The following is a 16,756-nucleotide window of genomic DNA, read 5'->3' as shown; positions in this document are numbered from 1 at the left end:
TCTACATTGATACATCATCTATCATGAAGCATAAAACAATCATTTGCAAAAAAAATGGATAAGATATTATTTATCAAAAATCAATAATGACAGGTGCAATTTATAGTTATACTGCCCTTCCTTTAGCCAAAATTAGCATTTGAGTCAATTTGCCCTATCTTTGTTACATATTCAAATTCCTACAAAAAATAATGTGATTCTGTTAATTTTGAAGACATCACTAAAAAGGGCTTTCAATAACCTGTCAGAAATTTTTTTTATAAATGCATTTTTTCAATAACAGCCATATTGCCTTTAACTTGCTAAACAACATGTAAAGATTATGGGGGTGTGGCAAGAAGTTTACAATTAAATGTAGATCGATCTTAGATCAGATAATCAATCATACTCTAACAATCGATTGTAAATCATTCTCTAATAACATCCCCTAAATCGACCCAAGGGTTAAAGATGAATTGATCAAGTATGATTACATTATGACTGAAAATCTATTCAAGTGCTAGGAATCCCGTGTATTTAGATAACAAAAAATAGGGGGAGCGGTACAAATGTTAAATAATTTTTCTTATTCTTTCAATGCAATATTTTAAATGTTTTTTTTCCTGATTATATGAGAAATTTAACTGTTCAATGCAGTGCATGTACAGGCATTTTCATAAATGTGCAAAAGCTAAAGCCGGGGTAATAATAATAGCAGGGCCCGCTGGTAGAACAGTTTTCAAAACTTAAGTGGCTACCCTGGGTAAATACACCTATATTATTATTATTATCATAAAATTCATATTTATCATTATTTATTCACTATAAACAAGAGCAAAAACATCACAGCAATATAGTTGTATTTGATGATTGAAAGGAAAATTACATAGGCTATATCTTGACATTAGAAGGCTTAATAGTAAACTTTAAAGGCCAAGTCCACCTCAGAAAAATGTTGATTTGAATCAATAGAGAAAAATCAGACAAGCACAATGCTGAAAATTTCATCAAAATTGGATGTAAAATAAGAAAGTTATGACATTTCAAAGTTTCGCTTATTTTCAACAAAATAGTTATATGAACGAGCCAGTTACATCCAAATGAGAGAGTCGATGATGTCACTCACTATTTCTTTTGTTTTTTATTGTTTGAATTATACAATATTTCAATTTTTACGAATTTGACGATTAGGACCTCCTTGCCTGAAGCACAAAATGTTAAAATAATGGAATTCCACGTTTAGGGAGGAATGAAACTTCATTTCACATGACAATGACGAGAAAATAAGAATATTTCATATTTCATATAATAAAATACAAAAGAAATAGTGAGTGATGTCATCAGTTCCTCATTTGCATACCGACCGAGATGTGCATTTAACTGTTTTGTGAAATGAAGCGAAACTTTAAAATGCCATAACTTTCTTATTTTACATCCGATTTTGATGAAATTTTCAGTGTTATGCTTGTTGAATTTTTCTCTTTTTATTCAAATCAAGTTTTGGTTGGGGTGGACTAGTAAACTTTAACTTTGAACTACATGAATGCTTAATTATATGTCTTTCTTTGATAATTATGTATTCATCATATTTTATAACAACAATAAGGTTCCAACAGATTGTCCACACGATCATTTCATAATTACAAATTAACAAACGTATACTGTACTAATGTACTGTGAAACAATTTTGATCCGTTGTTCGACCAGAAAACTCAAGCTGGACTTGGAGGCAAGAAATGGGATAAGCAAACAAAAAAAAATTGACATATATTCAGCCTGGATAAGTGTACTGTATCAAATGGAAGATCAGTACTGATTCGACAAACTATAAATACCACAAAATACAAATCAAGATTCAAGAAATATGTGGTTGCATATGTACGGGAAGATGCTTTTCCTTTCTTCATACATGTATGCATCATACAAAAATGAAATACATATCTACAAATGTGACCATTTACTAGTACAAAATGTGTCAACATTAATGCAGCAATAGTCATCAATACTTTTAGAGAAGACATGGTTGATTGAACATGCATGTATAATGAAAAGCCACTTTGAAATGTTTGAATCAGAGAACATGAATGTCATTTAATTGAATTCACATAAAAACTGAGTTGAACATTCTAGAGAGAAGTATTTGTATCAAAATCGACTATCTCATTCATATCATACACATATGTATATGTGTACACACTATGCATCTGAATGAATTTCTGAAAACACAACCTAATTAACAATATCATCGTGATCGTGAATGCCTGTGAATGCTTCAGACAAATAAATGCTGCTTTCTGCTTAATGTTCTTCATCATCATTACCATCATCAATGTCACACATGTAGTTGCTGTCATCGTCATTGTCACGATAATCATCTTTATCATCGTCATAAAAACGATTAACATCAACATCACCATCAATGTCATCATCATCATTATCATCACCATCATCATCATCATCCTCATCATCATCACCATCATCATCACCATCATCCAGGGCTGCCATCATCATCATCATCATCATCTCAAACATGCATGTAACATTGCCATCATCACATACTCGTCACCATGGTAATTTACAAACTTCAATCTTTACAAGAAAAATATTTACACAGACTGATAGTACTACTATCAGAAGGCATGCACGCAATTGTTCATACAAATCCAATACTTGGCAATATTCATGTAAAATAATCCACGAATACATACATTTTTTTCCATCTTATATGCACTTTTTGATTTCCCAACTCTCCTTCCTAAAGACTAATGCAGGGTGTTTAATAAAGCTGTTTGTAAAATGAAATAAAAGTGGGGAGGAGTATGGCATGCCATTTTGGGTTCACATTAGTTTTTACTTTAAACTATTTTTTTTTTAGGTTTGACTTGAAATACGCAGGTGTGTAACGAATCATTAATAAACTTATCTGTATTTGGGCCAAAATATAATCTAGCTTAATACTGGGAATGGTGTTACTTTTCTCTCTTTAACTTTCAGAGAAAAACCAGGAAAATACCTATTAGCCCATTGACGGCAGAAGCCAAAAAATTTAGGGGGCGACCTCAAATTTAGGGGGGACAGAACCCCCCGTCCCCCCGCTTCCGTCACCTATGTTTAGCCCCTATCTAGGAGTCAGGTTTCCAATATCATTCCTCACCAGGGTTTTTCATTGAATCATTATCTCCTCTCAGTCCAGGGTCCCATAACCTTGAACCTTGAAGAAGTAATCCCTTTAAGCAGGGGCCCATTGCAGAAAGAGTTGCAATCAATTGCAACATTAAAAATCATGCGCAACTTGATTTTCAACCAATCAACAGCGTGCATTTGGGACTTGGGATTGATTATTTGACTTGCGTTTAAACACACAACTCTTTCTGCAACAGACCCCAGTTCTTCCAATCTAAACTGGGATGACTACAGTTTAAGAACTGATCATGTGATTGATTTCTATGACATCATGGTCAATGCAATCATTCCTAAAAATTTGCTCTCTAAACAATCGCAAAGGTTTGTGTTACATAGTCTTGTACCGGTAGCCTTTCTTTCATTGGAAGATCCACTGGAAGACTTGATATAGAAAGAATAACAAAAAAATATCAGTAAAAAAATACATGAGGCTGGGGGCAATTTTGCCCCGAAATGCTCAAAAGAGCATTTACCTCAGAATTAGGCAATAAGTTGTGAAAAGTAGCCCTCGAAAATAATGAAATTATTTTTTTTTACCGGATAATTATCATTCACATTTAAAAAGAACTTTCTCTTACTGCATAATTTATCTTTGCTGAAACTGGAATATTGGTAAATGCAATCACATCCACATGATGAACATGTATATATGCTAGAAACAGGATTCCCTCCCTAGCTTATCTCAGAATCCTCTGTCTCTTGGAGTTCTCCTTATCCTGTCAATCTCTTTTCAAATCCTGAAACGGGAGACTTCTCATCCTACACACAGCTCCTCTAAATTCTCTGTATATCTCCTGCAATTTTTGAACCTTGATCTTCTTGAACAAGAACGTCCTCACGACTTTCCTTGTACTATTAACCCTCTCCATCCCTCTTCAAATCCGGGAATGGGAGACTTCTTGTCCTACACACAGCTCCTCTAAATTCTCTGTATATCTCCTGCAATTTCTGAACCTTGATCTTCTTGAACTGGAACATCCTTCTCATGACTTGCCTTGTTCTAATCATCTCCATCTCTCTTCAAATCCTGGAATGGGAGACTTCTTGTCCTACACACAACCCATCTCAGTATTCTCAGAATATATCTGGCAATCCTCTAAACCTTGACCTTCTTGAATTGGAGCATGCATTCACCTCACGAGTTTTCTGGAATGGGAAAATTTCTCTTCCTAGCTTTTATCAAAATTTGCTTAAACCCTCCAGATCCTGAAATTCTTTAATGAACTTGAACCTTCTTGTCCTCTCCGTTGCCTCATCACCAGTTTCTTTCTCCTCTCTAAGCCCGGAATTGAGGACTAATTTTATTTCTCTTTGGCTTCCGTGAAATTCAAGATTGTCTGTGCCTTCCTCTTGGAAGTATTGAATAGAATGTTCCATCTTTAATTCTCCTCCTTCTCATGGTTATCTATGTCCGTTTCCTGGAGTTCTGAGAGCTTATCGGCTAAAGCCTGTCCAAACGTCAGTCTATACTTGGGGCTGTAATGGTCCAAGAGGGAATAGATGGTCTCAAAGTATGGGGCTGTGATGTCCTTGGAGATGGTGTCGTATTCATGTCCAATAATCTAGGAAAAATGAGAAATGAGATAGAAAGAAAATGTGATACATGGAATTGTAATAACTGTAATAATGATAACAACATATAGCGCATATCACTGCCAAGTGCGTCCCTATGCGCTCCATTTAATATCATTACCCTGGCTTTAGCCCCACAGCCTTTTACAATGTGGTGGCATTTCAGGGAATAAATTCCTTCCAGAACAGCCATTCACCTCACCTGCGTTGAGTGCAGAACAATGCTGGGATTTGAACCCACGACCCTGTGTTTCAAAGTCAGAAGACTTATCAACTGGGCCACAATACTCCACATTGTAATTACTTAAGACTCCAGATGTCACAAAAGGTTCACAAATTTAATTCACTTCAAATACATCTGTATTTCATATAAAATCACATGAATTTTTTTTTATGAATTCACGTCCAATGAACTGAAAGAGAAATTGAGAAATGAGAAATGATTTTGAGAACAAGGGATTGCCATTAATCAAAACACTTTAATTTCAGAGGGGTTCATACATGTACAAGTACATGTAATTGTAACTCTTGTTGGTATGCTATCCAGGGAATGGAGAAAGTGCATGCATTCATTGCATAATCTGGAAAAGAAATGAGAGATGAAAAACAACTTTTCAGATTGTGGGATTCTTTTTACAGTCTGTGATGCTGATAACGCCGATGGTTTGAAATACATCATGATGAAAATGATGAAAATCCATATTATATTGTTCGAAATAAACATGAAATAAACTACTGTGAAAATCTGCTTTGCCCAATGATTCATGGGCCCGGCAGCCGTTGTGCAGCACCAGACCAACAAGGCTCTATCCCTTTAATCGTTGAACGGCAAACAGGGTAGCAGCCACTCCCATCTTTTAACGTCTTTAGGTCTTACACAGCTGGGGTTTGAACCCCCGACCTCCTGGTAGTGAGACGGACGCTCTACCAAAAGTACCAACTGAGCCAACGCACAAGCTTGCCACAACAACAAAAAATGTTCATTGAAATTGAAACCTAACAGATCAAACATAAAGCCAACTTAAGAGGTCATTAAACTTGAGACGGAAAGACTTGCAGGAAATGTCCCCCAGGGAGTGGAGAAAGTGCATACATTGAATGCAGGCAAGCCAAAAATCGATGACCAGATTAACAACATTTCTGTATTAGGCGAAAGCTGTTGGTCCGATATACAGTTTCTACTGTATTGGAAGTTACCATGGTAACATGACTATACAACCAACAAAAAACCAAGGCATCATTGGCATTTTATAACAGCAAAGTTTCATAAACATACATGTACATGTAATTACATAAAAAGTTCTCACAAAACACAATCCTTTTATATTTTAAAGTTTCCCAAGTGCTCAAAAGAGTACAGTCACCTCCTCACAGTCAGCTGTTGTCCCATACGGGTGACATAGTATTTGAAGAATGATGTTGAAATAATTTTTCACAGCAGGACACTGTACCCTCTTATGACACAAATATGACCCATGTTCAAGGGGAAGTTTATTGTACTGCTATTTGATCATGGAGGGAAGTGGCGTAATGAGCCAAAAATGTTGAGGGGGCCAGATATGGCGTATCAGGCAAAATTTATAAAAAGTTGCAAGCAAGCTAGAAAAAAAATTGTATTTTTTCATCATAAAAATTCTTATTTGTGATATATTTTGACATATTTAGAAAAAATATACTTCACTCTAGTCTCTTTCCTTTTATTTCTATTATTCTTGGTCGGATTTTTTTTTTTTTTTTTTGGGGGGGGGGCAAATGCCACCAAGCACCCCCTAATCTATATGCCACTGATTGGGGCAAATAGAGCATACTGTGTACCATTTTCTATGGCCTATTCACCTATTGTCTTTCTTGTCATTCTAATTATAAAGGGAAAATGCTCTCTATACTCAGGCCTGTCTTTACTAGTGTTGAGCACGTCCCCCTGAAAAAAAATTCCATAAGTTCAATATGAGCTATTACATAGCGTAGTAGCAAATTGGGTTAGTAGCCAAAAAGTACATGTGCAAAAAATCTCATGGAGATATTAAAGGTCAAGTCCACCTCAGAAAAATGTTGATTTAAATCAATAGAGAAAAATCAGACAAGCACAATGCTGAAAATTTCATCAAAATTGGATGTAAAATAAGAAAGTTATGACATTTCAAAGTTTCGCTTATTTTCAACAAAATAGTTATATGAACGAGCCAGTTACATCCAAATGAGAGAGTCGATGACGTCACTCACTCACTATTTCTTTTGTTTTTTATTGTTTGAATTATACAATATTTCAATTTTTACGAATTTGATGATTAGGACCTCATTGCCTGAATCACAAAATGTTAAAATAATGGAATTCCACGTGTTCAGGGAGGAATGAAACTTCATTTCACATGACAATGATGAGAAAATGAAAATATTTCATATTTCATATAATAAAATACAAAAGAAATAGTGAGTGAGTGATGTCATCAACTCTCTCATTTGGATGTAACTGGCTCGTTCATATAACTATTTTGTTGAAAATAAGCGAAACTTTAAAATGCCATAACTTTCTTATTTTACATCTGATTTTGATGAAATTTTCAGTGTTATGCTTGTTGAATTTTTCTCTTTTTATTCAAATCAAGTTTTGTTGGGGTGGACTTGTCCTTTAAGTCTCCAAAGTACTAGTAGTAGCAAGTGAATATCTTCCAATCTACTTTAGATAGTATGCTCACTATGCTGTATTGATTTGAAAATATGGGGGGGGGGTAAAACAGAGACAAGAGAAATGGAGGAAAAAATAGAAGTAGAGGCAAAACACATACACACAGTACAGAGGGTAATGACTATCACACTGCTTTACATTTTGAATGAAACAATTTCATCTCGTGTGAAAGAGCTCAGTACAGCTAGACTTGGTATGTCCACTCTGACGGCATGAGGCTCATATTATGAGATGCAATCATCGAGTGACTGGGGTCCCTGTTTACTCTCGGTATGAAAAAGAAACAACCAATGGCCAATTACGTGTAAACACAAAAAGAAAGAGAGATTCAATTAAATAACAAAATAACAATCCTTATTAACAAAATAACAATCCTCATTTTTCATTTTTAATGACACATTTCCTACCCTTGTTCACTGAGTGATTGGGGTCCCATTTCTCTCTCAGTAAAAAAAATGAAGAAAAGAAATGATCAATGGTCAATCACACACACAAACACACAGAAAGAGAGTAATTCATGCTAAGTTTCTAATTACACAATTTCATCTCGCGTGAAAACACCCACTGTAGCTACATTGGCATGGTATGTAAACTCAAGGATGAGGCTGATAATGAGGTACATTCACTGAGTGATTGGGGTCCCGTTAGTCTCTCAGTAAAAACGAAAAGAAACGATCAATGGTCAATCACCCACAAACACACAGAAAGAGAGAAATTCATGTTAAGTTTCTAATTACACAATATCATCTCGTGTGAACACACCCACTGTAGCTAGGCATGGTATGGTATGTAAACTCAGCTAGCATGAGGCTGATAATGAGATACATTCGCCGAGTGATTAGGGTCCCCCTTTCCTCCCAGTATGAAAAAGCCAATCAATGCATGGTATCTACACTGTACTGTAGTCTTTCGTTTGGATGAAGATCGTAGTGTGGAGCAACTCTAGTAATGAGATACAGGCACTGAATGATGAGACCCTATTCACATCAAATAATTAATTCGGTATCAACATTTCTTTCGATTTTTTTAATTGGCTGGAAAGCTCAGTTGTAGAGGGGGGTTTGGGGATTCCGGCGACCCAGGATCAATTCCCACTTGGTGCGCTAGTGTCCTGTGGTAAGGCATTTGTCCTCATTACCAGGTCCCTCAGAGAGGACCTTAAGCTGTCGGTCATATGGTTGCTTGCTTACAAGCATTCATGCTTTCTTAGCAATCAGGATTTAAAAGACATCACCACATTAGTCTCTGTAATAAGAAACCCAATATCAATTTTCAAATGTCTTACATTCAAATATATTGCAAACCAAAATGTGTACTCTGTTCACACCAAATAGGATCAAGATTCAATTGAAGGAGGCATTTCATGAAAATTGCCAGCACTGATGATTTCAATGATTTTTTTTTCTTTTGACTGAAGAGTGAACTGTACTACATTTGAGATCCAATATCAATTTTAAAATGAGTTGCATTCAAAATTGTTAATGAGCAACCTGTTCAGACCAAATAATTAGTTTCCAAGACAATTGCTCCGCTGTAAATTACACTAATGGATGACTAATTTGAATCCTGGTTTTAACACTATATACCCTATCCTAAACCTTCGTTACCCTAATCCTAACATAAAACCCTATCGCAACCCTAACCCTATTATCTAGACAAAATAACACCTGTCGCAGGAGTAAATGTTATGTCACCAATAATTAATTCAGGATGAAGATTCAAATTATGATCTGGGGGTGTTTCTTTAAAATTGTCAACAGTAAATAAAAATTATCAGCTGACGATTTCCATCAAATCTCTGGCTTTGACTGGCTGATATTGAGCATAGGTCTAGATTGGGAAACCTAGTATCAATTTTCACTGTTTTGCAATTTACACACAATTTATCAATTTAAAAGAAATGTTCCTGCATTGATCAGTAGGTCAAACCACAATCAAATGTGAACAGGGCCAATAGACATACATCATGGTGTTGTCAGAAAGAGTTGACTGCACCATTGGCTGTTCCAATTAAAATTGCAATGGGCAAAAACAGTTTCCTGATACTGTCTAGCATGTAGGCCTACTACAGTACTCTCATTCAAATCAAATACTATGTATTTTGGTGTGAAGATTCCAGTAACAGTGAAAGGTGATAAGGTAATTTAGAAAGTGGGGAAAAAAGAATGAAATATGGGGAAAATGCTTCTAATTTTACGTCTTATTTTGTGCAGGTGATTCCCTTCAACGAGAAGACTGAGAGAATAGAGTAAAAAAAATGTATTTAACTGAATTGAAATTGAATTGAATCTCCTCATACATTACTTAGATCTTTTCTCTATGTGTACATGTAAATACACTGTATACTAGTATGTATGTTTTGTAAGTACACATATTTGCTTTGGAAGATCTCATTAAAACAACCATTAGCATTTACTGCTTCATTAACTGTCAAAACTGCCCTTTGATTTATGCTTCAAAGGTGAAACTAAAAACGGTATGCAAAACTAAAATAGTATGCATGCATGTACATGCCATACATATCAGTGGGTGGTTTCAGACCACCTCGAAGTTCGTCAGTTCCAGGTATTCTCTGATCAGGAAATTTACCCCGATCAGAAAATACCAGGTATTTTGGGAATGTGAAAGCAAACTATGCGTAATTTCCCCGAAAGAAAATACATGTACCCGCAAAATAGTAGGTACTTGGCGAAATTACGAGAACTTTCGCGGGGATGTTTCCAAGGTCGCAGGTATTTTGGCAAAGTGACAGCAATTTACGGGAACTTTTAGCCCAGCGTGTCATTGGGCGCGGGTGCCGTGGGTGGCTGCTGGGCTAGTGATTTTGAATCTCGCGTCTTGCCTGCTTATCAGACCATACTGTGCATGCTCGTAACTTCAGGAACTTATCCCAAAGGGTATGTTTCGGGGCGGTGTGAATGCAGGAATAATTAATGGGTATTTTTCAGCCTAAAAAAGATCTCGTAATTTAACAGGGATTCTTATGATCGAGGTGGTTTGAAACCACCAAGTGAGTGCAATTATTGATAGCAACTTGGGTACTACATGTGTGCATTTTACAAGACTTTCAATTTTGAATGATTCTTTGGACAGGACCTCTTTCATAAAGGCACATTCATATTACAACACAAATGGGATAAATTTTTTAAAGGCATGAAAACTCTATAAGGCCAGTGAAAGGTGAATTGAGGCCCATCAAGTCATGGACTTCAGTAGACTGAAAATGAAAAGCTGTGTTACAATGCTAGGTATATAGCCCAATACAGACTGAATACTCCATTTCTTTATCGAAAAAAAGGAATAACAATGAATGTAGAAATTTTGTAGAAAGAGGGAAGAAAATAATTCTGCCATAACCCATGTTTGAGTCATTGTACTATTCTCAAATAAATTTTCTTTATATTTAGTTGTTTTCACCAAAAAAGAAAACCCTAAAGTAGTGCATCATCCAAATCAATTTGCAAAAAAAAAAAAATTGTTATCCTCCCTAATGTATCTCCTTTGCTAACTAATACCATGGTCACATTTACTCTACGGCGGCCGTAAGGCGAGTCGAAAACAGCCGTTTTATTCATTTAATACAAACCAACTCTATGCAGCTCGTAAAATGTGAAAACGGCTGTTTTCGACTCGCCGTACGGCCGCCGTAGGGCAAATGTGACCAAGGTATAAACCATGCCATTTGGTTGCAAAGTCAAACAACTGCGTAAAAAATATAATTCAAAATGAACAAATGAATGCATTATTAATTCATTATGAATAAATTTTGATATCGATTAAATAAATGAATTACAGTTTATAATCAATGATTATGTACAGTTGTAACTAGAATATTATGAATGAAATTTATGAATAAAATATACATTGTACATAATACAAATTGATTTGATCAATCAATCAATTAATCAATCAATTAGAAAATTCATTGAATAATCCATAAACCAAGTTTAAAACAAGAAAGAAACCAAAAGCATGTGTACATGTACATGAACATCCCCATTCAGGGGAACCATCTTTAGGATAGGCCAAGCCATAACAGATGGTAGATGTGTGACTTGTTCTCATTTCTCCAAATGCTTGATTACCGGAGCTCATAAAATGATCTCATTTCTACTATTAGTCATTGATCACCGTTCTCAAGTACATCAGTCATCATTACTCACCTTCCAAATGGGAAGAATTTTTTTTCCTAATGATGGTTAAAGTAACAATCATGTACAATAGAACTAGTGTCATAATTGAGCCAAAAACTTTAAGGGGCCAAGTATGGCGGATGGAACAACAGTTCTACTAAGGACATGCAAATAATGCGAGTGAGCAAAGCAAGTGAATCAATAAATAAATTTGAACTCTTTTAATACAAAAATATAATATAATTTGGAGCTACAGTTCTGAAGACATGGATGCGAGTGAACAAAGCAAGGGAACCAAAAATAGATTAAATATAATTTTTTGATAGATTTTAAAATTACAGGTAATATTCAGAATTTCACTCACTCTCTCCCTTTCTTTTTCTTTCCTTTCCTCCTTTCTTTCTTGGTCATGAAACTTTAATGGGGGAGAGGGGAGCACCCCCCCCCCTCCCCCATATGTATGCCCGTGAATCAATGGAACTGTACACTGATAAAACTTCAATCATAGTATCATACAGTTACACACAAAGAGGGGAACGCTACCCTTGGATTTAACTAGTTGGTTTATTATACCTCGGTCACATGACATTTGCTCTACTGTAATTCGAAAACAGCCATTTTATTAATTTCAATTCAAACCATATACAGTCCGACCTCTTTTATCCGGCCTCCACTTATCCGGATCTCTCTATCATCCGGACGCAAACTTGCCAAGATTTTTTTTTCAATTCAATCTACAGTGCATATCAAAAAAAATTTTACACTTTGAAAAAGCCCTGGGAATTGAAAAATATACAACATGTGGGTAATTTTTTCACAAATAATCTTGGGGATGGGTCTCACCTATCCAATGAAAGTATAAAAGTTTTGACAGAATGTTGCACTTGAGTGAGTACGGTCCATTTTTGTAAAGCTCGCAGAAATCTGTTTGCGTAAAAATGCTGGTTTTCACGCTGTGTCAAGGGGAAAGGGCAAAATCAAACTTACATGTACCCTGTGAATCATTTCTCATACATTTCCCTTGCACTTTTAGTCAATGGAAATAAAAGGGATATATTTAAGCATTTTGTAACAATTTTGCCACCCACATTGAAATTTCAACACTTAAAGGACAAGTCCACCCCAACAAAAACTTGATATGAATAAAAAGAGAAAAATTCAACAAGCATAACACTGAAAATTTCATCAAAATCGGATGTAAAGTAAGAAAGTTATGACATTTCAAAGTAGGACCAGTTTTGCTAATTTTCAACAAAATATTTATATGAACGAGCCAGTTACATCCAAATGAGAGAGTCGATGATGTCACTCTCTCACTACTTCTTTTGTTTTTTTATTGTTTGAATTATACAATATTTCAATTTTTACGAATTTGACGATTAGGACCTCCTTGCCTGAAGCACAGGTGTTCAGGGAGGAATGAAACTTCATTTCACATGACAATGACGAGAAAATAAAAATATTTCATATTTCATATAATAAAATACAAAAGAAATAGTGAGTGAGTGATGTCCGGATAAGAGAGGTCGGACTGTATACATGTTTGTAGCCTACATATAGGTGGTTTGAATTAATATCAATAAAACGGCTGTTTTCGACTCGCTGTACGGCCACCGTAGATCAAATGTGACCGAGGCATCAATAAGCAGAAAATTCACGAAATACATGTACCTGTCTCCCAGGGCTACAATTTAACCGTAGCAAGGACTTCTATACCAGTCCAGGCTGGAGATATTTATATCTCAATAAATAGAGTGTAATTCACAGAGCAAAATGCAGAAAATTTGATCAAAATCGGATAACACATTTATAACAAAGTTATTTCAAAGATTTGCATTATTCAGGTGAAACAGTGCTAGGTATGTCTTTATGAATATTCATTAACTGGGCTGAAGATGTCATATCTCCACTTGTTCTTTTGTATTTTAAGTTTTATTCAAAATTTTTCTACCGAGAACTGAAAAAATTGGATCGACAACTGATTAAGTGCATTACTTTTTTTCTGCCACAACTTTTTTCATCATAATGGAGACACAACATCTACAAAGAAAAAATAAAAAAAATTGTGATTTTATGTAATAACATTAGGGAAATGGAAAGTGGGGACAGAACATCATCAGCTCACATAATGAATATTCATGATGATGTGCATATAACTATTTTCACAAAATATTGATAAACTTTAAAATTCAAAAACTTTGTTATTTGTTATCCGATTTTGATGAAATTTTCAGCATTTTGCTCTGTGAATTTTACTCTTATTTATTTAGATATAAATCTTTTCATCCTGGACTATCCCTTTAAAGAGTAATATTTGCCCAATCGCAGTCTTGTACATGTATGGTCCTCTGTTGGTGGAAGCAAGAATGGGCTTGCACAATTTTGTTTTCTTTTTTCGCAAAATAGATACCCTTTTTTCATTATTTTATTGTTTTTGATACCCTTATTACGTTATATACGTAACATGCCCAATCTTGACAACAACATCCTTTTTACATGTTCTTTGGGTCGTGCATGGTATCCGTTCGTCAATGTAAATGCCATCCCCCCAACCCCCGCTGGGGGAACTATATTGTCTGTGATGGAGAATGAGGTCTCAAATGATTCATTTGAGACTTAGTTGGGAACTCACCTTCGACGATGAGTGGCGGTGGGGGGGGGAGGCAGTCTAGTCTAGTGGCCTCTACTGTCATGGAGCAAATATATTTGCCTATTTCAACAGTGAGATCACATTAAAAAATACAAAATCTAGCATTGTCACATAGCTACATGTATGTACATGTAGCTGTAAAATTACAGACCAACTTTTGGAAAGGATGACTTTTCCAAATATACAGAATCAGAGGAAAAGGAAAAGAAAAGAAATTTTGAAAGAAAAAAGAGGTAAAGATATGAATTAGATCTCTAATTGATAAAGAAGGTCTGCATCTGATTTCTGACCTCTGTCAGTCTGTGTTTACCTTTTACTTAGTTTGGATGTAAAAAATTGTAACTGAGAATATTTAATCCTGAAGTTCATCCCCAGCCCCCAACCCCCTCAATTTCACAATAAACTTGCACCAATGACCAACGTAAACTCACACAAGTTAATTTTTTCTAATTAATTCATCAATTAAAATAATTAACAATCTTGAAAGTTGAAATAAGACAATCATTAATCAACAACATGATGATGATCATGACATCAATAATTAAGTAACAAAAATGACAAGAGATAATCAAAACCAGAAATTGTACCAGGGTCTGTACAGTTCTACTATTCGGCAATTGAAACTGTTACTGATCAGTGCAGATGACTCAACGACGCGACGTCAACGAATCACGATCAATTCAAGCCGAATAGCGGAACTCGACAGACGACTGCCGCGGTCTTGAGCGGCCCGGCTATTCCTGTCACTCGCTTCACTCCTTCAGTCCACTTACCCGAAAGCCTTGCACTGTGAGTTCGATGCAAAACGTGTCATTTTCCTTGGTGACTATGTTGAGGTACACGACATCGTCTGAAGCGGGTAACTTGGAAGATATTTCCACATGTTTTACGGCAAATGCTACTTCCTGAACAGCTGCATCAGCTTCGATTTTCATCAGTTTTATGTCACTTTCATTGAGCAGACTACTGTCCGTGTCAGATGCCATCTTGCAACATGAAAATTGTATGGCAGGCCATGTGCGTTGTAATAGGAGTGTTATTTTTGCTTGACTGTCTTGAAATAATGTTCTTGCTGTCTGATGTTGATGTGATGTTATTGATATATTATAATTCATTATTTTGTCATAATTATTATCGTCATAATTTTTATTTTAATTAACATTATCATCATCATCATCATACACCATCCCGTCCTCATCCTCATCATCATCTCCTAATCTTCATGATAATCACCATCAACATCATATCATTATCAATACCATCGTCATCATCACCACCACCACCTATCATCATCATCATCTCCATCACCAGGCGTCGTTGTCATCATTATCACTATCAAAATTATCGTATAGTCTTCGCCATCATCATCGTCAACATCAATCATTATCATTACCATCATCATCCACAACATCATCATCATCATAAAAAACAACATCATCATAATCATCGCCAATTATTGCTTTATTTCCTCGATTCTGTGCAGTGTTTTATATTATTTTGTAATTCTGATGTTTTTTGCACTTAATAAAAAAAAAATGGATTGATCAAAAGGACAAGCAGAAATGACAATTAGCCGGCTGTGATACTCAGTGGCGTAGCTACGGGGAGGGGGGGCCTGCCCCCCCCCCCCCGGAGATTTGGTGTGTCCCCCCCAGAAAAAAATTGGCAGAGCAAAAAAAAAGGAGAAGAGGAAAAGAAAAAAGGAAAAGAAGAAGAAAGACAGAAGAGGAAAATAAGAGGAGACGAGTGAATGAAATAATGTGAGGGGAAGATTTGCATTAAAAAAAATCTTTCATGTTACTATATACAATTTTTGCTTGCACTTCGCGCCAGAAATGCCTGTTCGATGAGATTCATATCTTCAAGTTTTGAAGTCAATATACAAAACATATTTTAGCTCGGACATCGAGCTTTCATTATTTTTTTTTTCATTACAAATTTAAGTGCTCTGTAAAATGTCCGTTTTATGGTCTACATATCAGCATTTTAAGCTCATGCTGCGTGATCACATCGTTTGATTTGCCAAGTTCATATTGTCTACGTGAATTCCATAACTGTTCCATTAAACGAATGTATTCAGAATGCCTAGATTCTAGGTCTAAATCTAAAACATGCATGTTCTTTATTTAAAATGTACTTAAATTATCCAGTTTCACATCAGAATATCAATAATTGTCTGCTCACGCTTCACGATCGCATTATTAATGATACCCAATTAACTATATCCTATTTATGATTTACAAAATATGAATAGAGTGTCCTGTTTTTAGGTCTAAAATCTCAATTTTCTTTCTCTCGCGCTTCGCGCTTGCATCAATTGTTTAGTTACATACCTATCCCATTTATTAATACAAAAAGTGCTTAGAATAACCATTTTCTTAGGTTGGAATGTCAAAAAAAAATTGCTCGCGCTTCGCGCTCGCATTATTGAAACATATATCGTCTTCGTGGGTAACTGTAAGCAGTCCTTAACAGGTCCATTTTCGATAATGCTAGAACAATCAATACAAAGTTCTGCTCGTTTAACCATCTAGTTACATACAAATCTTTTTC

The 16,756-nt window shown here is 35.5% G+C and overlaps 1 protein-coding gene across 1 annotated transcript; it reads right to left on the bottom strand.

Moving 5' to 3' along the window:
• Positions 1–3,343: 3,343 nt before the first annotated feature.
• Positions 3,344–15,217, bottom strand: LOC121406179 (GSK3B-interacting protein-like). The gene is made up of 2 exons (XM_041597201.1): positions 14,977–15,217; positions 3,344–4,724 (listed from the first exon to the last, which is right to left on the bottom strand). Exons 1-2 carry the CDS (start codon positions 15,187–15,189, stop codon positions 4,542–4,544), a joined length of 396 nt encoding a protein of 131 aa, XP_041453135.1. The 5' UTR covers positions 15,190–15,217; the 3' UTR covers positions 3,344–4,541.
• Positions 15,218–16,756: the final 1,539 nt, after the last annotated feature.

The sequence above is a fragment of the Lytechinus variegatus genome, chromosome 19 (assembly GCF_018143015.1).
Source record: "Lytechinus variegatus isolate NC3 chromosome 19, Lvar_3.0, whole genome shotgun sequence".
NCBI classification, from domain to species: Eukaryota; Metazoa; Echinodermata; class Echinoidea; order Temnopleuroida; family Toxopneustidae; genus Lytechinus; species Lytechinus variegatus.
The sequence above is the reverse complement of the archived record's forward strand: the minus strand, read 5'-3'. Positions and strand labels throughout refer to the sequence as shown.

Coding starts and splice junctions, on each gene's coding strand:
- LOC121406179 (XM_041597201.1), bottom strand. CDS start 15,189: ATGGCATCTGACACGGACAGTAGTCTGCTCAATGAAAGTGACATAAAA. Junction 4,725..14,976: donor TCACAGTGCAAGGCTTTCGG/GTAAGTGGACTG, acceptor CATTTTTCCTAG/ATTATTGGACATGAATACGA.